The sequence below is a fragment of the Lissotriton helveticus genome, chromosome 1_1, assembly GCF_964261635.1.
Source record: "Lissotriton helveticus chromosome 1_1, aLisHel1.1, whole genome shotgun sequence".
Lineage (NCBI taxonomy): Eukaryota > Metazoa > Chordata > Amphibia > Caudata > Salamandridae > Lissotriton > Lissotriton helveticus.
Window position 1 is genome coordinate 1,988,892,672 of NC_136057.1, and position 27,190 is coordinate 1,988,919,861.

At 43.3% G+C, this 27,190-nt stretch overlaps 1 protein-coding gene across 1 annotated transcript in view; it reads right to left on the minus strand.

Annotated features, from left to right (window-relative positions):
* PLPPR5 (phospholipid phosphatase related 5) overlaps nt 1-27,190 on the minus strand; it is a 671,585-nt gene that overhangs the window by 94,192 nt on the left and 550,203 nt on the right. The window contains exon 4 of the mRNA XM_078644256.1: nt 1,052-1,232. Coding sequence (XP_078500382.1) covers nt 1,052-1,232 — 181 coding nt within the window. The remainder of the gene's footprint in view (nt 1-1,051; nt 1,233-27,190) is intronic.

Genomic DNA, 27,190 nt, shown 5'->3' on the forward strand with positions numbered 1-27,190 from the left:
CTTTACAAAATTTGTACTATGATAGATAATTTCACATATCCTTTTATAGCTGGCAAGAGTTCATTTGTGAGACCTTCTTTCAGTTCCGCTTTTTAGTCAATAATCCTTAATATTTGGGATCTTACAGTTTAGGATTTACCATCAAAATTACACGTTTTCCATCTAACCATGGAAATGGATGTTCGATGTAAAAGGGCGCATCTATTTGACCAAACATTTTCATTTTTATTAAACACACTGTTTCCACCCTAATTTAGTCTATTAATTGGTTTCTATGGTTAGTTTATTAAATAGAAGTGCTACTTTGAAAGACAAATAAGAGAAAATTACACTATCCGAACACTTCATTGCAAATGCTATTGCTAGGCAGCAGTATAATGGATGTCTACTATAAAAGAGGTTTGTTTACCCACTCAGAAACCCTTATTCAGGCTCTGTTTCACAGTACCTCAAAGTGTTTACTTCCATTCATGCTATAATATTTACATCACCAGATTAGTTTGCCACAATTAAGCATCACAAATCTACTTGGTGATTTGCCCTTATCCACAAATTTCTGTGGGTTCCATCCCCTATTTAAAAGTTGGAAGATACAACTTTAAATGGAGGTGCTATTCCCAGGACCTTCCCAACCCAATAACCGAGATCTCTGTCTCTTCTATATGAGAATTTCCTGGCTTGATGTTTACTTTGACTTGATCAGTAATTTGAATAAACATTATTCAGATAAAATAATTTCACCTAAATTATCAAAGAATTGAATTTACTATGGTAAATCTACAAACTCAAAGTGAGGGTTAATCGAAGAAATGGTCACATAAAGAATTTGTCCATGTTCTTCGTCTGAATACCTACTCTTTTGGCATCAGAGTGTCAGAAAGATATTTGTAAGCTTTGAAGTAGCAACAGAAAGTTGTATTCATTTGAAGAATTACAATATATCAATTTTTGATTGCTGCTACTTTGTAAAGTCAACTTGTGGTTTGTCTTAGGAGTTAGGAAATTCAACTGAACAAAAAAATATCCTTTTTAAGACAGATTTAACATATACCTACCAAAAACACTGCTATCGACATTCCAATAAGGAATCCTGCTATCACATCTGACCAATGATTTCGATATTCCGCTACTCTGTTGACTCCGGTAAGAAATGCCAAACACATCATTCCCAAACATAAGACAGGCTTTGCAAGTCTTGTTCCTTTGGCCTTTACCGTGTTTGTAATGTACATCTGAAAAATGTAACAAGAAAAGATGTAACTAAATAATTATAAAATGATATTTATGGTAACATCCAATTAACGTATAGAGGATGTACATGTTGTTGCTTATCTCAGTATGCGCTTCCTCCTAGGTCCCTGCTGTACCGAGGCTTCACATAATATAATTTACTTTCTATGCATTTGTCCTCAACAACATACCAGAAAAAAAACTTCACATGTTACTTAGCAAATTGTATAATTAAACTAACAACATCAATCAAGTGCCAGTATGACAATCCAAATAAGCAAAGTTTCAAAAGGGTATAAATATTCTCTTTTCATTGATTTCTTTCTAATTTAAATATTTCCATTGTTATTTATATGAACATATCATTTGTTTCAAATTGTTTATTCACACAGTTTCCAAATTACTTGAGGTGCCCCTTAATTCTCGCCCTCTTTCTCTGGTATCACTATTTCTTTCCACTTTTTTTGAACTGGGGCAGACAGACAGTTCATATTGTATTTTTTAAACATGGATATTTAACATGTGCACTCCATAATTCAGTATATTTCCCATTTTTGCTACAGTTTTCAGTGTTGTTATGATCTTGGGGCTATGGTTAGTAATGCACCAGAAGCGCCTGACTATAATTTTGCAGTACATAATTAAAATAAATATATTTATTTACTGTGTAAGAGAATTTAAAATGAAAATGTCCCTCTAAAGCTAGAACTTCGTGTGTCCAAGCGGTGCTGTCTGCAGTTCACATTCTACCTCGAAGAATGTCCACGTTCGGTGTGTTCATGTTAGACAATGTAATGTCTTAAAACAGGCAGACACCTAAGTCGAACGTTAATATGTTCATGAGACAGCCCCAATATTCTTAAGCAGGAGCTGTATTGTAAACATATACTGGTGCAGAAAGGGGGGTTGAGTGTGTTTTGAATTGGTGTTTAAGGTGCATGTTCTAACTTAGTAAGATTGCTAGTTAAAACTTGAGCTGCAAGCAGAAAACACCAGACATGCAGAAACAGTCAGAGGCAGTCACTGCTCAGTGTTTCTGTGCTGTGTCCTGCTCATGATTTAACTCATGGCACTACTGAGTTACAACATGTGTTTTAAAAAGGGTGATGTAATTCAGTTTCAGTTCAGGGTGATGTAATTAAAAATGGATGCACAGGTCTGTCTGCATCTCGCTTCAAAATTTCTCTCTCCGGGATGTGGGACATCCTATAACATGAAATAGTGGATGGTTAGTTTCTAAGGTCCCATGAACACTTATAAGTGCATGGTAGTGTAGCATGTACAACCGTTTAGTGGAGCACGGGAAGGCAGCAGGTGGACCAGGCTGGCCACCAAATTTGTGGGCAAACTGTGAATCTCTATGAAAACTCAGAGCTGTGGACATTATGGCGTCTTGTGAGTTAGAGAAGATGGGACCCTTATGGTCCATGACGGACTCTGTGGAAGAATGACACAAGTACTTGGATGTGGGGGATAGAATTCATGCTGTATAATGTCAGTTAACAGTTACATGCTGAGGAAAAATGATGTGTAATACCAAGCTCCACAACCCGAAGAACTATAAGTGCTCTCCCATAGAGTTTACCGTGGTCCAGCAAACTGCTCACACATGCCACATGTGCCTCAGTCGAAGTGAAAATCGGCAGTTGGTATAACTGAGTCAAAGTGCAACTTTATCCGGTACAAAGTCTGTGAAGGCTTTACAGAAAGTTTGTTTGTTATTGGCTAGAAACTTGCTAGTAAATTTGAGGCAAGATATACTGCATCACATCATAACACAGAGCCATCATTCATACAGTATGACAAAGATAAATGTAGTGACAACCAGGAACAGAGAAGCACCATAAGCAGCAATCGCAAAGTGCAAGGAAGCACTAAGGGCCATATGTAGGTAATTGCCAAATACCGAATATTACTGATTCGGTATTAAGAAATCGGAACTTGTGATGTAGGTAAAAAATCGGTAATTTTTACTGAATCGGTAAAATACAGAAAACAAATTACCAATTTCTCAATACAGATCGGTATTACTGAATCTGTATTACTGATTCAGAAAATACCGAATCGTTAAATATCGAATCGGAAAATACAGAAAATACAGAACATCCAGACTTACACTAGAGGAAAAACTGCTGATGGTACTAAGAGAAGGAGCATTCTCCAGCCTGTATAATCACTAGTGATTCATTCCCTAGACACATTCAAGGCATGCCAAAGTGATGTTGGCACATGTAGGACTTGGCAATTTTTGGCTAAAGTCCCTTAACCTTTTGCTTTCCCCCTAGACCTTTTTTCTCACATGGTGTTGCCAACTTAGATGCTTTGGACACTTTGCCACTGCTAAACAGTGTCAAAGTGCAAGTGCTCCCTGTATAAAGTGAAATAGTAATTAGTTGTCCATAATTGATATGTTTGCCTTACTAAGTAAAGTCCCTAGTAAAGTGCACTATGTGTGCCAGGGCTGGTAAGGCAACTGCTACTAGTCGACCTGCAGCATTATTTTGCCACCCACACCAGTAGCCTTAAAACTCAGGCCTGCCATTGCAGGGCCTGCACGCAGTTTGTTAAACTGCTATGTTGTTCTGTTAAGTGCACTCACTTGCCAGACCTTACCCTTCACTTTCTATGCACATCAGACACCCCTATGGTAGGTCCGGGGTACCCCCTGGGCAGGGTGCAGTGTATGTGAAAGGTAGGAGATGTACTAAGGTGTGTGCCATGTCCTCACAGTGAAATAATCTCTGTTTCGTTGTTCAGTGTGGAGAGGCCATCTTGCCCATAGGATAGAATGGGAAGGCTATGTAATATATTTTCCAGCCTATCTTCCCAAAGGCTTAAGATGGAAAGGTGAAGCTTAGTAAGCCTGCACTCACAATGTAATAACACATCTTTTTATGAAGGTGGTTTTTGCATTGTGTGTTTAGAAGCCACTCTTTTAGAAGTGGCTGAGTTTTTGTGCTCTAACATTTCTGTGTGTCTCTGCCTGGCTGTGGATTGACTATATGGATTTGAAAGCAATAGGATCTGGGGAATGTCTTGACCTAGGGGAGTAGGTGAGACAGCAACAGGCTGACCTGCATCTGGAGTGTAGGGGGAGGAGAAGCCCCTAGAGGTGAAGAGGCCTGGGTTGCTGCTATAAAACAATTGTCCCATCTCCTGCTCAGTGATTGAGAAATCAGACGCCCACGAATCAAAGGAAGAAAGGTGTCACTGGCAGGGAGGCACCCAGAACTGGTTTGAACACGGGTCAGTGCCCCCTGAAGCACAAAGACTTCAAAGCCATTGAGGGGTATAACTATGAGAGCTGAAGTCCCTGAACTTTGAAGAATGGCTTGATCAAGTGTTAACAAGACCGGAGCTACTTTGTGGTCAAGAGGACCTTTGCCAAGGAAGAAACAACTGAAGAGACTGAAGGATAGGACTGACCCTTGCTGTGTGTTCTGGGTCTGGCCGGCAGTTTTCTGTTTTAACCAAGGAAAGGCTAAAGGGACTTTGCTGTGTGCTGTGTGCTGTGTCCTAAAGTAACTTATCCCCAAGGGCCTGATGTGAGCTGGCTCCATGTTCGGAAACAGAGGAACATAAAAGTTTCCATGAGAGTCTCAGCGACACTGTGAGTGTGTGCCTGATGGAGCTGAGACCCTCTTAAGGTGTTCCCTTTGATCGTGGGCACCTGGAGTCCAAGCAAGGATCAGCGACACAGTGTGTGTGTGCTTTGCGCAGCCTGAACCCCTTTGTGAGGATTGTCTATTGACCGTGTGCAACAGAATTCAAGTGAGTCTCATCGCCTCTGTGTGCGGGTGCGTTGTGCACCGGGAGGATTTGCCTTGTTATCATGTGCACCAGATTTAAATTGAGTCTCAGCGATGCTGTGCGCGTGATCTTCATTCAGCATGAGACCTGTGTGTGGAGTGCCCAGTGATCGTGCACCCGAAGCTTAAGGAAGACTCAGCGACGCGAGTGCGGAGCTGCACTTTTGAGTCCGTCATACCCATGTTGGGGGCAACTATTGAGAGGCTGACTGTAAGTCAGAAGGAGAGGCAGAGAGACAACCTAAGGCCCGGTGATTGGGGCTTGAGTGTATTACGCATCATTCCATTTCGGCAGAACGGAGTGCCTGACTGTCATCTTACGCTTTGAATCATTTCTGCATAACAGAGCACCTGATTAAAGTATTATGCATTGCATTATTCCTGCATAACGAACTACCTGATCAGTGTATGACGCATGCATTTGATCTGCATAACGAGCTACCTTATTGTCGTATGACGCATTGTATTGTTTCTGCATAATGAACTACCTGATTAGCGTATTGCACATTGCATCGTTCCTGCATAACAAATTACCTGATTACTGTATTACGTATTGCCTTATTTTTGCATAACGACATACCTGGTGGTTGTATTACGCATTGCATTATTTTACCTTGCAAAGTGCCTGATTGTTGCGTTACGCTTTGCATTCTTTTAGTTGCAGAGTGTCTGATTGCTGCATTATGTCTTACAGTATTTTTACATTGCTTAAGTGCCACATTCTAGCATTACGAACTGTATGACATGGTATTAGGATTACAGGAGAATGTTTAGAAGTGCCCATTATTACCACCAGAACTTACAAGGGCTGGCCGGCCTAACAACGGCCAGGAGAAATAGCACACAACCTCATATGTTGGATTTATATTGTGTGGTCTTATCGTATATCTTTTTATATGAAGTCTATACTTGTTTTAATAAAACTCGTGTGCAGTCTATTTGTGGTGTCATCATTGGGTTATTGTGAGATTGGTTGCAAATACTTTACACATTTGCCTTGAAGATAAGCCTGGCTGATCATGCCAAGCTACCGAGGGGGTGAGTGGGGCTATCTAAGAAGGTGAACTTCCTTTCCTTGACATTGGAACGCGGGTCCCTACTTAGCCTAAGGTACCTACCTCAGCCAACTAGGGATCCCTGGTCTAACAGCACACTTAAGTGAGAGATGTCAAGAAGCGAGGATGGCACCAAAGGAGTGTTCTATTGCCATCCATTTGCAAATTATTCAACTTAAATACCTGCACAAAACATACATCTCCCAACACAAATTCTGAACAATCAGAAGGTCACATCTCTAAACTGTTTACAAATGGGACGCAGGCAGTCTACTTCACAGTATCTGGGTGATGTCCAAGTAACAAACCCAGCTGGAAGAGCATAAGTAGCATCTGTGGTGTAACAAAACTTTACAGGCCCCCCCTAAAAGTACATGGATGGGCCCCCCACTGGACTCACTTAGGAGCACTTAGGGCAGGGTGCAGTGCTAAGGGGTCCTCTCGAGCTTGTCCCCCAGCACTGCAGGGGGTGCTAGGGCCTTTGTTGTGCTACTGAGTAGAATACTGGGGGAGGTCACAGGTTGGATAATTGACAATTGTACCAAACTAATATTTTATAAATACTGACACCTGCCCTGAATGCAAATAGGTATACATTTTGAGACACAAGAGAAAAATTTAAATTTGTAGTAGACATTATGGTTGATGTGGGAATAATAACGTGATGAGATTGTTATAAATAATAAAGTACTGCGTTAGATCCAAAATGGCGCTTTTCTTTTAAATGTGCTTTGAGTATGTAAAATACAAAGAATAGATGTGTAATTTGATTTACTAAAAATTCAATATATATGTTTTAAGTTATAGCATATATGCAAAGAAAATGGACTTTCATACATGAGGCTGCAACTCGGCGTGGAGAGAAAGCCTCTTCAGCAGGCTGCATCTGCTACAAAAAGGAATGGCCCACCCAGTTTTTCCACTGACCCTTCTATGGAAACTAAATGTCTTTTGAAAATGAGGTGGAGGTCTTCTCTTTCTCTTTAGTGACATAAACCCCACACTGTTAGATTTGGGGGTCTCTATTTGGCAGAGGTAGGTACCTTTATCCAAATAGGGACCCTTGCGTCTAGTCAGGTAAGGGGATACACTCCTAAATAACCCCTGCTCACCCCCTTGGTAGCTTGGCACGAGCAGACAGGCTCATCTCAGAGGTAGTGTGTAAAGCATTTGTGAACACATACAGTAACCCAGTGACAACACTACAGATAGACACCACACAAGTTGTAATATAAAAATAAGTATTTTTATATAGACTTAACACAAGACCACAAACAACAAAAATCCACAATACTGTACTTAAAAATGGTAGAACTAGCTTAGTTCTCATTAGATGTAAAATCCGACACTTTGGGGCCGATTCTGATTCGGGAAAAACCACTTTGAATAGCCGTACGGAGCGTTTTTCCCATACGAATCATACCCTGCAGCCTCTCCCGTACGTACGATGAAGTACGATTCATACCAGGAGCAGGACTCCGTACGAATCGCACAAAGACCGTACGACTCTAATCTCCGTACGATTCTCCCTCGGAACCCGCTGTACGCGACATCTGTATGGTTCAAAGCAGGTTTTCCCGACGCAGCAAGTACGATTTGTGTCGGGTACACACAGTACACGCTTTTTTTACGGGATCCCCAAAACATCCGGAGTAGCAGAGTACGCCTCGAAACAGGTACGGAACTCCCCCCCGGGTATGGTGCGTACACCCCATGTCTGCAGGGGTACGGGTCGTACCTCTGCGATCATGGGGTGTACGCACTGTACCTCACGATCATGGGGTGTACGCACCATACCCCATGATCGCAGGGTGTACGGTGCGTACACCCTGCGATCATCGGGTACAGTGCGTACACCCCATGATCGCAGGGGTACAAACCGTACCCCTGCAGACATGGGCTGTACGCACCGTACGGTGTGTATATGATTGTGTGATTGTCTGTACGAATCGCCCTTACCTGACGTGGACCGTACGAATTGCGTCCTCATACCCCGGTCCGGATCGTACTCGTCGGGTCAAACGGCATGTTTACGAATCGTACGGTTCACTGTGAGTGTCCGTGTCGTATGTTTTCAGCCTTGCAATTCATACGGTTCGCGACGATTCGGACGGATTGACGAGATACGGATTGTACTACGCGATTCGGACGGACGTGTACGATTCGTACGGAAAGGGCTCCGGATACGATTCGGACGGACGCTTTTTTTCTCGAATCGGAATCGGCCCCTTTAAGTTTAATATACCTTTGGATGCGTATCACTATACAACGAAAGTGTTGCAGGAAAGGTGATGCGTCGGTTCCTTACACGCAAGAACAGTGATGCATCGGATCCCTACTGCTGCGTAGGGAATGCATTGGTTCTTCTCCGTGAGGGGAGGTGATGCATCTGTTTCTTACTGCGCTTCCGTTGCACATCGACAAGCAGCGCTGTGATGCGATGAAGATCCGGTGCAATGAAACAAAATGGTGTCTTCTTTGGTGCCTGTCGGGCATGCGACAGCGATGCGTGCACGCCCGACAGGCCCTGCGACACACTTCTCTGGTGATGCAATGGCGTCTGCTGCGACTGCGTCCCTCTTCTCCGGTGATGGGGGGTGCTTCCGGTGATGCAAATGTCGACACCAGCGTCACGCTTCTCCGGTGATGTGACGGTATCGGCTGCAAAGCTGACACTCTTCTCCGGTGATGGGACGACAACAGCTGCGGTGGCGACACGCTTCTTTGTCTTGAGTCGCGTTTCCAGCTCCCAGCGACACGCAGTCTCTCAACAGAAGGCACTTCAATTCCCAGCAAGGGAAGGCAGGGGAGCTGGTTGGTGAAGTCTATTGTCCCTCAGACTTCAGCAGGAGGCAAGCTCTATTTCAATCCCTTTGAGATAGACGTCGAGGAATGGATGAAGTTCAGCCGTCTGAAACTGAACTCAGACAAGACGGAGGTCCTCATCCTCGGACCATCCCCCTCTGCCTGGGACGACTCCTGGTGGCCCCCCGGCTCTGGGCATCGCCCCCAAGCCCACAGACCACGCACGCAACCTGGGAGTCATCCTTGACTCCTCCCTCACGATGACCAAGCAAGTCAACGCCGTTACTTCTTCCTGCTTCAACACCCTTCGAATGCTCCATAAGATCTTCCGCTGGATCCCCACTAGAACCAGGAAGGCTGTCACCCAGTTCCTGGTTACCAGCCGACTGGACTACGGGAACGCCCTCTATGCTGGAACCACAGTCAAGCTACAGAAAAGACTTCAGCGCATACAGAACGCATCGGCACGACTCATCCTGGACACCCCCCGACACAGCCACATCTCCTCCCACCTGAGAGACCCCGTAAACAAGAGGATCACGTTCAGGCTCCTTACCCACGCACACAAAGCTCTCCACGACATGGGCCCCGAATACCTCAACAACCGCCTCAAGTTCTACACACCTACCCGCCAGCTCCGGTCCGCCAGCCTCGCCCTCGTCACCGTCCCACGGATCCGCAGAACCACCACCGGAGGAAGATCCTTCTCCTACCTGGCTGCCAAGATGTGGAACTCCCTCCCCACCCACCTACGTCTGACCCAGGACCATCTCTCCTTCAGGAAGCAACTCAAGACCTGGCTATTCGAGCAGTAGCAGCACCCCCTGCCCCCAGCGCCTTGAGACCCTCACGGGTGAGTTGCGCACCCTATAAATGTTCTTGATTGATTGATTGATTGATTGAGATCCTTTGCAAGTTGATTTGAAAGTAGCACAAAGTCCTTTCCCCTTCATGTGGCAGTCAGGCAACCACTGCAGGCCAATCCCCAAAACAGCACTCAGCTTAGGGATAGTCTCCTCCTCAGTTTCTCTGGTGCCTCTCCTCAGCAAAGGTTCTTCTTGTTTCCCAAAAGTGATCTAAAGTTCTGGGGTCTGGGTCCCCATATTTATACAAGCAAATCCTTTGGCTTTGGAGGCAGAGAGTGTCTGTGCCTAGTCCAAACCAGTTCTGTGCAGTCCTGGAGCACTTTGTTGATAAGACTCCTTCTTTCCAGTGACAGTGTGGACAAGGGACATCAGACGCACCCTAAGGGGTGGAGCTAGCATAGTGGAAGGCAGGCACAGCACTATTCAGGTCCCAGGTGCAACTCCTCCCACCCATCTACATGCAGATAGCTCTATTCAGCCATGTGCTGACTCACCCTGCCGCCTTGAATCCCCCAGCCCCTGTCACTGACTTCAGACAAGGAATACACAACCTAGCAGAGGCAGACTTAGATAGTTAGGCAAGAAAATACCTACTTTCTAAAAGTGGTATTTTCAAACATAGAATGTTCAAACCAACTTCACTAAAAGATGTATTTTATCATTCTGAGTTCAGGCATACTGAACTCGAATTTCTACCTAGTTCCCTGAGTCAGTTAGGATATAGGATGTTATAGTCAAACTGCCCAGTCTGGCCTATGGGGAACAGGTAGCCTTGGAATAGTGAAAAACGAAATTGGCTGTAATTCACTATTAGGACATGCCAGACACATCAGGGCATGTCCTACCTTTTACTTACAATGCGCCCTGCCCTTGGGCCTACCATAGGGGTGACTAATATGCAGGAAAGGGAAGGTTTAGGGACTGGCGAGTGGGTGCACTTTCCAAGTCAACATGGCAGTACTAGACTGCACACAGGCTCTGCAATGGCAGACCTGAGACACACTTTACAGGCTGCTTCTGTGGGTCGCACAACCAGTGCTGCAAGCCCACCAGCAGCATTTTATTTTCCAGCCCTGGGCACCCGCAGTGCACTGTACTAGGGTCTGACAGTAAATCAAATAAGTAAATCATGGAGTCACTAATCCATACATCAATTTACAATAGGGATATCATATGCACTGTGGCTCTGATCAGCAGTGGTAAAGTGCCCAGAGTCATAAAAGGAACAAAAACATTCATGGGATCCACGGAATGTCAACAAACTTTCATTAGAATTCAATTTTCCTGTTTCCACATTCATATATATTTGGAATGCCAACTGTCTATGCGGAATGTCTCCCATTATTCCCATTTCATATTTTATGTTTGTCTCCAGAGCACCTGTTTTCAATTTCCTTGAGTTTAACGTCTTGAAATCTGACAGTAGCTTCTACCTTATCATTCTATTTTTCACCATTTTATCTCTTTGTATTTTTTATTTACATTAGTTATAATCTGTCTTCAATTGTTACATGGGTGTTGTCAGAAATATGACCTTGCTTGAATGCTAGAATATTAATTTAGAGGCATATAATCTGCTGGCATTTTGATCAGAAACCTTATTTAACAGATATTTAGCAGCAGTTGAAGTGACCTGCTGTGGAAAAAAGTTCCTTGCGGAGATCTAAATATTTTGCAGAATTAAAATATATAATACCTTATTATTTGCAATCTGCTAATAAATTAAATCCTACTCAATACATTGGATTGCACTCTTCTTTGTTGTATTTATTGTATTCAATTACTTGGAATTCTTAGCCACAGGCAATTTATCACTGCTCTCAGCGCTCTAAAATTATTGAGATTATTCAATATTGCGCCTGACATATTTGTAATATTATGCCTGTGAATGACTCATGATGTCTGTCCGTAACATTCCAATCTACTCCGTGAATAGCATATTTTGATGTCTGTAATGTTGAATACAATTACATTGTCCCATTTTTCTTCAGTGTATATCACCTTTCTGCTGGAACTCTTCACTTTTTGCTTACAGATTACTGCTTTTACGACCTCTATTTTAAGCAATGTAATGTTTCTTAAATTTGAATTTCCCAAGAGAAGGATTTTTTTTACTGTAACCTTAAGCAACCATTTGCACAATGCGCTAGAGAGGAACATCCAAGTAATTCCAAACATCCAGGCGAGAAATGTTCACTTCCAGCACTATATTTATTGGATATAGAAATACTGAGTAGAACAGCCTTCGCCTGCAGAAAGAACAAACAAGGCAAATTATGACTTTGTCAGATACCATAGTGAGAAACCTCTGTTGGAAGTATGTCCGGACAGGCTGGCCATAACGATTTTTGTGCTTCAGGAACTATTTTAGGAAGTAAAAGTGCAAAAAGAGCACAGGCCTTTCTATTTTTACTAATTGTCTATAAATATTCCAATTTTATTCCCATTTTAGATGTGTGGAGGCCAATTCACAAAGGTATTTAATGGCATGAAAACAGAGTGACTTATATACATGATTACTAATTTACATTCCAAAATGCCATTGTAAATAGACTGCATAATTATTGCAACGTTTCGTGGAAAGACAATGCTCTCAACGCTAATAGTGTTCGAAAGTTAGTGAATCTCCTGAACAAACAGAATTTTCGGATGAAGAGTTTCTTCAGAAAAACGCTGATCCAAAGTGGTGTCTAGTCAGTCAGAGTGAGTGAAAGCAATGACTTGTGAAAGTCACGTTCGACGAAATTGCTGCAAGAGCTGGAAGTTCTTCGTTTAGCCTGTGATCAATTTAACAGAATCTCGTTTACAATGGCTGCACGAACAGCTACCTAGTGTGCTCCATTCTGGAAACTGACATTGACAGACATTGAGTTTCTTTTGACTTTGACATGTACAAGACGTCTACTCACACAGCATGTGTGCAGGCCACAAATAAGAAGCTTTTCCTATTCACAGCTCCAGTATCAGATGCGGAGAGGCATGTATTTGCCAGACGGCTGGCAGGCCTGGACTGGCGGTGCTGGCACCGGGCATTTTATCGGTGGTCTGGCAAGGTGGGGGAAAGGTTTCACTGCTGATGGTGGACGGTTTTATTGCTGGGGTCAGGACGGCTGAGTTTCCTGTCTACAGCACGTAGTCACTTTAAAGAAGAACAATGCAAAACGAATGGTTTTAAAGCTGTTTCAAAATCATTTGTTTTTCTATTTTGGTGGTTCTTGTCCCTAGCAGGGGTGCCACAAGCAGCTCTGAGTCTGACCTTTAGGGATTTTGGGGAAGTAGGAAGAGGTGGCTTGTGCAGGTAAGCACGGTGGGGCGGGGCGGGGCGGGGCACGGTGGGAGGGGGAAGTCGACAGACAACAGAATAGGTAAAATTACATTAAAATTAAATAAAACTTATTCCGTCGTCTGTCTACTTCCCCCACCCGCAGCGCTCCACTGCTCCACCGCCCTTACCTGCTCCGGCCGTGACAGGAGGTAGGGTGTTTGAGTGGTATTTGATAGAAGTGATAGATTCTTATCATGGACTTAGGAACATGATGCCCCCATCATCATTCTGACAACGATGCTATTAGTAAACCAAGAGGAAAGCTGGCTTTGGTCATGTATTAGTGGCTTAGGGTGCTACTATAAATGAAGCAACATTATGGTATTTTGCATTTTTGCAGCCGCACTCCGAACTGATGTATTTCAAGGTGCTTTGATGTCACGATGGAGGAGAAGGAGGCACTGTACAAAGAAAGTAATTGGTTCGGATCACATAATGTGGTCAAATGGAAGTTGGGATTGATCCAAGGTTTTGTGAAATTCAGCCATTACTAGATTATCCCATTCGCTTTCCCATTTTATAATGAAGCTTAATGCTTTGTGTTTAATTATTTCAGGCACTAAATTAGTGCACTGTGTTAAATACATCCAGGATATACATTTTTAATTAGGATTTGTGTTAGTAGTGTTTAGGGAGTGTGATGTTTTAATATGGAAACTAAAAATAAAATCAAGGTATCCACCCTTGGTCAGCCCATTTTCTCCATGTTACCCCAAGTCAGTGGGGCATATTCTCCAGGAGTTATCGCCGAGTTAACAGCACTTTATCGCAGCCAAAGTCGCGGTAAATTTACCACTGCGTTCACAAGCTGGTGCTAACAGCCCATAGCACATGTTTACCTGTGATAGCAGCCGCAAAAAACATCGCCACAGATGACCCCTGGAACTATCTCAAATGAGATGCAGAGTAGGTGTTCCCGTGCAAAAAGGCGAGACAACACCACCCCGCAACATTCTCAATGACCAGCCAGATCGGCGAACGGATCCATGTTAAAATATCGATATAAAAAATATCGATGGAAATATCGATGTAAAAATATCGATAACAATAATATCGCCTCCCTATACTTAAAAAGTTAAGTACAGTTATATTGACTAAAAAATACTGATGTGAAAAATATCGACTTTACAAAATAACATAACTTAAATTAAAGTCGCGGTAAATTTACCACTGCATTCAAAAGCTGGTGCTAACAGCCCATAGCACCTGTTTACCTGTGATAGCAGCCGCACAAAACATCGCCACAGATGACCCATGGAACTATTGCAAATGAGATGCGGAGTAGGTGTTCCCGTGCAAAAAGGCGCGACAACACCACCCCGCAACATTCTCAATGACCAGCCAGATCGGCGAACGGATCCATGTTAAAATATCGATATAAAAAATATCGATGAAAATATCGATGTAAAAATATCGATAACAATAATATCGCCTCCCTTCAATGCTACAGGCAATTCCCGCTGGGTGCTGAGCTTTGACATTCCCCACTTTACATGACAAGGCCAGCTCGTCATAAGCACAGCTCCAGTGGTACTGCATGACGAGCTGACCTTGTCATTAGCATGGAAGGGGTTAAAAAGTTAAGTACAGTTATATTGACTAGAAAATATTGATGTGAAAAATATCGACTTTACAAAATAACATAACTTAAATTAAATTAATAAAATATTCTTAACAAATTAAATTAATTTTAATATATATTTTAACTAATTATAACAAATAAACTAAATTTAATTATTATAAACACAAAAAAGTGTACAAATACATATATTTACTTAAATACATTGTAATAACTATTATCTTTATTTAATTTATAAACTTTATTAATTATATAAAAATAAAATAAAAACATATATAAATAATAAAAATAAATCAAAATATTTAATATATTCTATATTTAATTAACACATTAAACTATTAAAAAAAGTAAATACATTTAATAACAAAATAAAAACATTAATAGTTAAAACATTAGATAGCGGCAGAGTAAAAATTACTATTCTCACTCCAGTGGGTGCAACAGTAGGGAAAACGCTGGATAGCATAGGGGCAAACATTACTATTCTCACTCCAGTGAGTGCAACAGTAGGGAAAGCGCTGGATAGCGTAGGGGTAAAATGTACTATTCCCACTCCAGAGAGTGCAACAGTAGGGAAAGCGCTGGATAGCGTAGGGGTAAAAATTACTATTCCCACTCCAGTGAGTGCAACAGTAGGGAAAGCGCTGGATAGCTTAGGGGTAAAAATTACTATTCCAACTCCAATGAGTGCAACAGTAGGGAAAGCGCAGGATAGCGGAGGGGTAAAAATTACTATTCCCACTCCAGTGAGTGCAACAGTAGGGAAAGCCCAGGATCCCAAAACAATAAAAAATAAAAATATGAACATTGTCAATAAATGTAATTTCTAATTTTAACATAATTAATATATAAATATAAATATATTATTATTAAGAAAGATAAAAAATATGTATTGAGCACTATAAAATCCACAAGAAACACCTACAATTAATTACACAATTACATTTAATATTTACTAATTAATTAATGAAAATAAATTTTTTATTATTTATTAATTAAAAAATTAATTACTTACCAGCTTACAAACCATTTACACATATATACACCACAACACACACCTACAATTAATTACACAATTACAATTACTAATTACTAATTAATTATTTACAATTATTTATTATTATTCATTAATTAAACAATAATTACCAGCTTTCACATCATTTACACATATATACACCACAACACACACCTAAAATTTATTACACAATTACAATTAATAATTACTAAATAATTAATGTAAATTAATTGTTTATTATTTATTAATTAAACAATTAATTACTTACCAGCATTCACACCATTTACACATATATACACCACAAAACACACCTAAAATTAATTACACAATTACAATTAATAATTACTAATTAATTATTAAAAATTAATCTTATTATTTATTAATTTAACAATTACTTACCAGCTTTCACACCATTTACACATATATATACACCACAATATACACCTAAATTTAATTACACAATTACAATTAATAATTACAAAATAATTAATAGAAATTGATTTTAAACTATTTAATAATTAATCAATTAAAAATCAATTACTTACCACCCTTCACACCATTTACATATATAAACACCACAACACACACCTAAAATAAATTAAACAATTAACATATTAACATAATTAATTATTAATTGACTAATTGAAATTAATTAACAACTTTATAATCAATTAATAAATGAACACATTAATTAATAAATTAATTGTACATAATTAAATTACTTCCCACCCTATTCCCTATAAACCCACAGCCCGCTACGGAACTAATAACGCAAAATTAAACTGAAAATAAATTAATAAGGGTGTACCTTCCAACCAACAACCGCCAGAGTTGAAGGAGTCTCACAGCCAGCCAGATGTAAGTTCCTCAAATTTGTCCTGGATGCCATCATCAGCTTGGCACCCCAGTACCTCTACTTCCCCCACACTGCGCAGGAACAGCTAGAGACCAAGCAAGGCTTCTACGCCATAACTGGATTCCCGCACGTGTTGGGGGCAATTGACTGCACACATGTTCTACTTGTGCCCCATGCCGACACTGCACACAATTAACGCAACAGAAAGCACACACATTCCATAAATGTGCAGGCAATAGTGGACAACCGGGGGCTCTTCACCTATATTGTCACCAACTACCCAGGCAGTGTGCATCATTCCTTCATCTTCCGACAGTCCATCATTAACCAGCGTTTTGAGCCTGGCACCTACGAAAATGCATTGCTCGGTGGTAAGTACCAAATGAACACACCACACACCTCAACTTCACAATCATGCAACTCACAACTCTGGGAATGCACACATTACAAACTCACATACAACATGCCAAACAACATGCCCACCTACCAGACACGACAGCACAACTTACTGTGGTAAGCAGGGCTAGCCATGTACACAAGCCATAAACGGCACACGATAGCAGATTGTGGGGAGGGTTGGGAACAAGGCATGTGCGAAGGAGGCAAGTGACCCATGAATAAGCATGTACACAATACCAAGTGTCGCGTGGATGTGATGGCCAGACTGCAGTATGCAGACCACACACATATCCATGTCGACACAAAATGCTGGTTTTTGGAGTGTAGTGGACAGTGGACACAACCATCTCATGCCAGCCATTGGGGAAGATTGTGGAAATGTAGACTGCTACGCCCCCCCCTGTAAGCGTGAGCGGAGTGGGCTGGCTGGGCATACGCCAGGCCAGCATAGGGGTGTGAATAAGAATAAAAAGCATGTAGGTCTGGGCGTGGTTCTGTTCCGGAATGCCGAACGTCTCTGACAGGGCGGCGCCTCTCACCCTGACACGAGGTCGTCGCTGTGAGTGGTGTTGCTTGTGATCCTGTGGGCCTGATACAGCCCAGGCCGCTGGTCCCTGAACCCAGTTCGCCCGCCCCTGTGCACCCAGGCCTCAATGCCCAACTGCCACCATCGGCGTGTGTCGAAGAGAGCCCACCACGTGCCGGTGCAAGCTCCAAGCCCATGGCCCCCAACCTTGGCAGCCTTTTCGGCCTTCGCGACACAGGCCCGCTGAACTCCATTCTCATTGAAGTACTCCAGCGGCATACCCAGCGGACAAGTAGGACACACATTTGGAACTGAGTCTTGATTATACCATGGCAGAGTACATTATTTAAGGCTGAGGTTATGTCACTATACGTCCTTCAATGTGGTGCCACCAAGGCTGTGCATAGGGCTCCCACCAAATGTGTCTGTGGGCCCTTGCTGACTGCAGCCATCGACCTACACTGCGTTCCTGCAGGCCTCACACCAATCCAATGCAGTCCGTCACAGGCAGGACACGGCATCATCGCCAGCTGCACAACCGCTCAGCTCTGATGCCACTACCTCTGTCAGCCACAAATCTAATCCACATGCCATTCCAACGCTGTGTGGTAGAGATCCAGGAGAAGATGGCTGGACAGCGGTTAACCCACACTGACCACAGCCTCCGTCCGACACTGCGGCCAACTAGGTCGCACTTTTGGAACCGAGTCTTGATTTCTTCATGGCAGTGTACATGTCACAGTACGCAAGGAGAGGAGTAAGAGGAAGAGGCACTTCAGTCCAAAGGAGAAAAGGCTCACCTTTATGGAGGTGATGGGACACTACCAGCAACTGCACTGGTGTCACTAATTCTATGCAGCGCATGCCTACCACACGTGTCTGTGGGTCCCTGCTGACTACTGCCTCTGGAACACACTGCGGTGGAGTAGGTCACACAATTTTAACTGAGTCTTGCTCTCTACATGGCAGAGTCCATGTCATTGTACAGGCCTCATCGCAGACAGCTTCCCCTTCCAGCTCTGTTGCCCCTGAGTGTGTGCCCTGAAATTGATGGCCGATCTCTGTTTGTACATTGGTGGCGTCTAAGGCCATGGGCTGGAGGTTGTCTTCATCTACATGTAGCTGATACTGACAAGGTGGAAAAGTGGAGTCTGTAGCATTCAATTCTGCCATTTGCCTGTTTCTGCTTGCTTCTGCCCTCTGCATCATGCCCTGGAAGGACACCTTCCACTGTCCCCTGCAACCCTCTGTGACATTCCCCTTGGACATCGACGAGTACACGTTCAGTTCGCATAGCCCTACCTCAGTGCACCCCAAGTCACCATTCCGTGCCGGTGTGCCTGTGCCGGCCGCTGTGCATCGGGGGCCACAAACTGTGCTGCTCAAGTCAGGGACCCATGATGTCTGTACCTTGTACTGCTGATTGTCTGCTCTCTGTTGTGGTTTTTGCCAGCACCAACCAACTCCTGAGTGGTGGCTTACACTACCCAGCACCCATCCAGCACAGACGTCACTAGAAATGTGACCATGGCAATAAAAGGGCCCAGGTGCACATGGCCGTAAACAGTCCCACAAACTCACTCAGTGTGTCCTTGTGGTCATTATGTATGCATGTGGGACCGGGGCCATTCCACATTACATTGTGCTGTGTACAGCATGCGTAACCATGTCACCACAGGCAGTGGAGTAGACCTGGGACTTGTAACCGTGTCGTATCTCCATGTGAGCATAAGCGGGATGGGCAGGCGTATGACAGAACTGCCTAGGGGTGTGGCTCTTCCACACGTGGATCTGGGTGTGGTTCATTGTGGGCCTTGCCAAGGGTGTGGCTGATGTGTGTGTCTCTGTTATAGTCTCTCCGCCACCCGTCATGCAATCAACAATGTTGCTCTGTGGCATGCCCCCCTTGTGCGTGGTCAGCCGAAGGGGTACATGGGGGAGGGCATGCTCGCTCGGTGTCAGGGATTACACATGCCAACTGTTGTGTGTGTCGCTATAAGCGCAGCATGAGCCAAAGATGTATCCTCAACTGCATGTTGAGTTCAGCCAGGCAGGTGCTCTACATCTGTGTCAGCCCTGTCCTTGCAATGGGCCTACACACATGTGTCCAGCCACATTCTGCGCGGCATCATAACTGTGTCATATCAGGCTTGTGGACATGAGCAGACAGGCATGTCAATGGTGTGCCGTAGGGGTGCATGTGATAAAATCGCGCTGCACACACTAGTGAATGTGCTCGGGGGGAGGTGCCGCAGTCAGGCTACATGATACAAAGTGATGCTGCTCATTTGCAACATGCAGTACATGTCATACAGGAATCACTACGTCACACATATCACACACCAATGAACCAGTGAGCCTGCCAACACATCATGCAGTACGTAGTCTTGACTCATGTCTCTCTGCACTGTCACAGGTGACCAAGGATATAGACGCTGCGCTTGGATGATGACACCCTCCGAGCCCCGAAGACACAGGCCCAGAAGCAGTACAATTCGGCCCACAAATGCACCACGGGCATCGTGGAGTGCACATTTGGTGTGTTGAAGTCACGTTTCAGGTGCCAGGACGTCACAGGTGGTAAGCTCCTGCACAGCCCAGACCTCGTGTGCAAGATGATCATTTCATGTTGTGTGTTGTACAAGATATGTGTACGCAGCAAAGCCCTATGGATATAAGTCCCAGATGCACCGGACGTTGATGATGAAGATGAGACAGGTGGACCACACCCCACTGCAGCCACAGCAGGAAGAGCCCGTAGGGACTACATCAATGACAATTTCTTCTCTGGTTGACGTCACATTGTGTGGGTCCTTAGCAGTAATGGCACAGTATATTGACTGACCACAGGCACAGCATGTGCTAATCAAAGCATTCCAATACACTTTCCCTGTGTGCATGTTACTCATCTGTACAGGCACTTCACGCAGACAAGTGTGGGTGCGACATGTTGTGCTGTCACTTTAGGAATTTGTTAATGAATGGTGGGTGTGTCACCTCTGTGCAGTGAGGCTATTTACGGTGTCACGTATTCGAACTGCCAGTTCTGTGTATCACAGTTGTTACGGTATCCCACTATTCAGCGTTTCATATGTGTCCAAATTCATTCCATTTTGGCTGTCATTTTTGGCGTACAAGTGACAACAGGGATTCTTTTGGGCTCTGATATGTGCTGCCTTGATGCAGGGATGTACCCTGTGGCTCAGGTCCCTTGACATGGGCGACATGTACGTAAGGAGGAGTCACTGCCTCTACATTGGTCCATGCTTACATTCTTGTTTGATCATGGACATAGCACGTGGGTGTTGTTTATCCCTCTGCAATGTGAAGGTGAGATGCAATTTCACAGTGTGTTCCATGTTTGTTTCCGCATTGGCGCAAGTTACATACTGAATGCATGTCAATGTACAGTGTGGCTGTTTGTGGGGAAATGCCTATCTTACAATTAAACTTTGGGGGGTACTTAGAGAATTGGGATTCCCTCTTACTTGCTAAGCAAGCTTATCAAGCTGCATGACGCCAACTATGCCCGAGTAAGGGGGAGAATTAACCACCAGACTCCCTGTTGGCAGAGGAGAGATGCAGGGTTGTGTGCTTGCACCAACCCTGTTTTGCCTCTTTGTCAACGCTCTTATTGCCCAACTTACAGATGTTAAGGACAATGATGCCCCCAAGCTAGCAAACTCAAAGGTTCCAGCATTGATGTTTGCAGATGACACCCTTCTGCTGTCCAAGATGCCAATGGGAATCCCGAGGATACAGGACAGCTTTGTCATCTTTTGTAATAACAGAGGCCTGGAGATTAACACCATGAAAACCAGGTTTATGGTAGTCAATCCAGCCAAGAAAGCACGCTCAAATCCGCACCTAAATGGTATAGCACTGGAAAGGGTTCCTGTGTTTGACTATTTGGGGGTTACCCTCACTGAAAACATTGACTGGGGGCCTCAAATAGCCAAAGCTAAGCTTAAATTAGCACAGACCTCCGGGGAATATCCAAATTGCTTAGGGAATCAACTCTCAAACTTATTGGCCCTGCTATTGAAATTTATAGGGCTCAAGCAAAGGGAGCCACGTTGTATGGGGCTGAACTATGGAGCCACTGTTCTCCTACCCTCCTAAGCAAAGTCAATAACAGTTGTCTAAGAAAAATTCTGGGCCTTCCGCTTAGCACCCCATTAACCCCACTGCGGCTCAATCTAGGTATACGATCGATTGAAGATGAGGTTGCTTTACGACCCATAACCTTTTTTGGCGTAGGATGTGGGTGACCCCGGAACTGGTAGAGTTTCAGGTAGAAACCAAAGAGCTATTATCTTTCTCAGGGGTGGAAAAAAATTGCTTGGTTTGCACACATAAGGGACGATAGTGCAAGGATAGGCAAACCAACCCTCTGGAGTAATCCCGAAGAAACTTGCTCCGCAGTTTCACAAGCTGAACGGTGAGAACTTATTTATCGAATCCAAAAATTGGAAGCCCTTTATGGAAATCCGAACTTAGGTGTTCTGACAGTAGAATTTCTCACTGTAAAAGAGGAGTATAAAAAGAACCCTTTTTGGATGACAATTTACCGTTCTCAGCAAGAAAACTATACCTTCAGTTCAGATATAGAACCCTTCCCCTTCGGGCCTTTACTGCTAAATGGTCTGGAACGGCACAACGTGGGTGCCCAGCATGTGATCATCAGGAGGAGTCAGAGTTGTATGTTCTAATCTTTGCCCTGGATAAAAAGTGGCTAGGCGATGTAGGCTTATACAGTTGTGTCGGAATTTGGGGTTGTGCAATGCAAGGTGGCATTTAGAGTTCTGAAGCACGATACCTCTAAGCCCATTGTCTTTTCGGTCTCCCGGTTCTTAAATGTAATGTGGCGCAGGCGATGGGCTCTCTTAGAAAAAGAAAAAAGAGAGGCACATAACTACAATAACTCAAGCTACTAGTGCATAGATTATTTTACCGTTGCAATAATGGAGAGAAGAAAATAATTCTCTTTATATTACTTTTAATGGTCTTTTAATCTTTTAATATGAAATGATGATTTTTAATTGAGGTACATCATGTACAATCCTCTACAATTTTATTTATTGTATTGACTCTAGTAATTTTGCTTTGCACTGCTTGATCTTTTTAATGAATTGATTTGCCAGCTTGCATTCTTGCTGCGTACTTTTCTTTTTTCTTGTGTGCCACCATTGCATTTGCACTTTCACTGAATCAAACGCCATGCTGGTCCGTGTAGCCAATTTGCCCTTGTTGAAATAGTCATTGCATTCAAACTTTTATACCTGTGTTTGGTGTGTCTTAACTTTATAATGTTATATTTTTTACTGTAATGTACGTATACTTTTACGGTCTTATTGACCAAAATAAAGGTCTTTGAACTGAACTATCTTATTTGGACATTGGTCATTTGTTCTGCGTCACAGCTGTGGGGTTGTGCTAACACGCTGTCATCTCACCGTTTATTTAATCTGCTTTTATGATGCATTTTCCCACCACACGTGTGGGATTTGCAGGCTGGTTGCTGGTTTTCGGTGCCTTTTGTAACGCAATTGGCTTCATCGCAACTTTTTTTGCATTCGTGTTTCGCAATTTTGCGGCGTGGCATTGATTTTCACACGATCAGTTGACGTGCTATCTGGGGACTATCGCATGGTACCGTCGTGTTGTGAAAACTTGGTTAACACAGCATGAATTTCCGGTGATAGACTGCGATGTTGAGTATTGCGTTAAGTTACGTTTTCAATGGTTATCACACGTTCTTGAGAATATGCCTCATTCTTTAAATAAGTAATCCACCCACTACTTGCCATTCAACTATTCATTCAGTGAGCCATGTAGCCATGTCTCCAATCTCCGTCCATCCATTCAATGACTTGACGTGGTTTGATTATGAGAAATATGCTGTAAAACACATCATATTTGCAATTTCTTTTTTTAATGTCTGTGGAGGAGAGCCCTCCCCCTAACTCCTCCTTGAAGTAATCAGGCTTGTTCGCTGCACCCACTACATGCCAACTGGTGGGAGGTCCGACAAATTTTGCCAGGGGTGCTGTGGTTCCCAGTCCTGCCTTAAGGGGCTGAGATTGGACCACTTTCCGAGAAGTTGTCAGAGACTCAAGTGTTTTCTTTTACCAATCATAAATAATATCAGTGCTAAGAAAATTTAAGCAAGGTAGTCATGTTAGCCAAGGTCTCTCTCCCTCTCTTGCTCTCCTCTCACGCACACACACACAAATTACACACGCACAACACACAACACACACATGCACAAGCGCACACATGCACACAGGCGATAACAGGTTTTACCTGTTTATCAATTAAACAAACAGACTTCTTATTTTGTGTTTGAGTTTTAAGCCAGAAAAATCCAAAAAGGACATTAGGTGACCAGGAGGGAGGAAAATAGATGAGCATCTGGATGAACTGTGTTATTACCAGACCGACCCGCTTCCTGTATATAACAGTGTCTTCTTGGTGTCTGGAGGAACATTTTTACTGAAATGGCAGTGATTAGAGCAAGTTGATCCCATTCGTAAGCTTGTCAGGGTCCCCAGATATTCTACCTACAAAGCGATTGCAAGGTTGCAAGATTATGGCTAAAATTATTTACAAGTGCTATTTAGGTGTGTGCATGTGGGTGTGTGCAGGTGTGCTCACCATATTCAAAGATGCCTTAACAGTATTTGGCCCAACAGAGAATGTGAAGTTTAGACCTTAAGTGGTGCAGATCAGGGTCACTTGATGACATTGTTGTCTGACTATTTAATTATGCTGCATGTCTCATGGTCCATTCCTATTTCTGAAGTGTCTTACCTACAAGGAGTCTTCATACATATGGACACATCTGAGAATGGTATGTTGTGGGGTTGGAGCCATAATTCCAGCCTCCTACATGAAGGATTGGTCCCTATGGAGGAATTTCAATCAGCATGAAACACGTGTGCAGGGATGTTTAACACTGCCTGAGCTGACATTAAGTGGAGTTCATTGAACTGACTTTGAGCACAGCCCTTATTGAGAACTGCATGTACTACAATTCATTGTTTAGGTGCTAGTGGGCTGGCCATTTGCTCCCCACCACCACTGCTTTAAATTCTGTAGATGCTTGGTTGACAAATGTTGGGATGTGCTTCAAGCATTGTTGAAAGTAAGCAGCTTCTAGTTTTTCACGCTTGTTAAGCACCCCAGTACTAAAGGGCTCTTCCATGCTGAATAGTGCCAATCCACCTGAAATACGTCAAGGAATGTCCAGCACTGGCTGCATTGATATTGGAAAGCAAACAATTAACTGAGTATGAATACCATTGAGAACTGCATATACCATAATGCATTGCGAGGACTTGCTACAAAACTGTCAATGTGTCCCCCACATTTATTGAGAATATTGAGATGCTTGGCAATGGCCTTGTTGATAATAACAGGAGGATCTAGTTCATGTGCTGTATCATAGAATAGGAAGGGCTAACTGTTGTTATGGAGAATTGTATGTGTGGTATATAAGATAGTGCAGACTGAAAATAAAATTTTGATACAGCAGAGGCCAGCCAAGACAATTGTGGCTGCTGTTGTATATTGAATGGCTGCTTTGACATTTGTGGAAAAGGCCCACACTTTTGTCCGTGCTTTTTCAACCTAATATAAGATCTGACAGTTTGGCTTTGGTGGCTTTACATGACTATGAGCCTGATTATATGTTGTTGGAGAGGAAACTCTGTTGTAATGTAGTTCCCTCCCTACCAACATTATGTTCAGCCCACTGTGTTGTCAACTCGCTCTCCACACTACATTAACTATAACTCGCCACTCTACCTTACATTATATTCTTACAAATTATGTCATTCGATATTGTATAAGTGTTGTTATCAATGCAAAGTACTTTACATTGTATTAGTGATGAAATATCAAAGGGTATAAGCAGTGCATGGTAAATCTGCGAGTTATAGTTCTTATAGTACGGTGAGTGAGTTGACAACTATTGATTAATAGAAAGCCCTTTCTACCAACGAAGCCAAGACAAACTAAGCTGCTTAATAAATCATTTTTGAAGATGCTAGACTTTGCAGACTACACAATTCTGGACACAAATGCTTCCCAAAATTCCAAAAACCGTGGTGGAATGTCTATGACAGCACCTGGGCACAAGAAGCCAAAACAAACAACACAGTGGAAGGATGGCACAATGCCTTCACACTAGGTAGAAACCAACCTACCCGCTATACATTTATAGAAGTATTACAAAAAGAGTAGAGCTACTGCTAAAAATGTGGTTGCTGTTTGACTGTTTTGTGAACCCTGGTCAAGCAGCACCCACAATCCTTCAACCACAATCCTTGTCAGGATGATGCACAAGCCAACGCTAAATTAACCTGTGCTCAACCCTCTAGTACCTTGGCACAGACCAGTCAGGCTTAACTTATGGACAATGGGTGAGGTATTTGTTCAACACTTCAAACAGTAATAAAGTGAAAACACTGCACAAAAAAAGTCCCTCACAAAGGTACAAAAAAGAGTTTTCTTTAGTAAAAAAAGCAAGACCAAAATAACAGAAATCCTGTCTGTAGAACAGGAAATATGCAATTTTAAAGATTTTAGGGACAATAGGGCCAAAAAGCACAAAGGCCCAGCTGTGGATATGTGGCTGTGCCGGACCGAGACAAAGTCACAAGGTCAGGTTGTCTGCGATATAGATTGGCCGGTTACAGGGACCCAGTTAGGAACACTGAACGAAGTACCTCAAATCCTGGTTTATGGGGTGTTGTGATGATTCACGGCAAAGATGTGAAGTGCAGTTGAGGCAATGCATCAGTTCTGAGGTATGGTGAGGCTGCAATGATTAGAGCCTGCATTGTTGAGGATCCCATCAACAGGGCTTGCGATGCAAAGTCCAGTGTAGAGGACGCGGTGACTAGTTGGGGTGATGCATCGATTCCAAAGAGAAGTGAGGCTGTGATGTGGAGTCCAGTGTTGTCATCGAGGCTGCCGTCAATAAATAATGCTAGAGACTGCACCTAAGATGCACCATGCAGCGGCGGTTCAGAAGGTGTTGTGGACTGCGAAGGGGATGTGGTTATTTGCAAACGGTCCAATTCACGCACCACAGGAGATGCTTAGGTTCTGCTAGTGATTGTGCTGCCGAGAAGAGGAAATGCATCACTTTCGCTGGATCCAAAGAGACTGGCAAGCACCTTCGGCCAACTGCCCGTGATTCAAGACTGGGGTCGCACCACTTGGCAGGGTAGTGTCACAGATGGCAGAGTTCAGGTGCGAGATTCAATGTTGTTGGAGGCCTATCATGCCCCTGAGGCTTCATATCAGAAGACCAGCCAGCAAGCCCTTGGAGTCACTCTGGGGTACTGGGTTGAGAATCCCAGGTCCAGTCCGTCTCACCCAGACAATAAGGCAGACAGACAGTACATCAGCACAGCAGGGCAGCAGTCCTTCAAATGAGAATTCCAGCAGATTGGCAGTTCATTCAGCAGCACAGCAGTCCTACTTTTGGCAGAGTCCACAGGTCTAGAAGTGTACCGAGGATTTGATGTCTGAGGTCCAATATTTATACATGGAGCCCACTTTGAAGTTTCCAGAGGTTTCCACACCCCAGATGTGCTTGGAATTTCTTGCCTCCATGCCCTGGCCCAAGATTGTCTGGGGTCACAATAGACTAGTGTCAAATCCCTTTGTGAGGGCCTTTGTGATGTGCAAATGTGGTAGGTGACAGCTCCTCC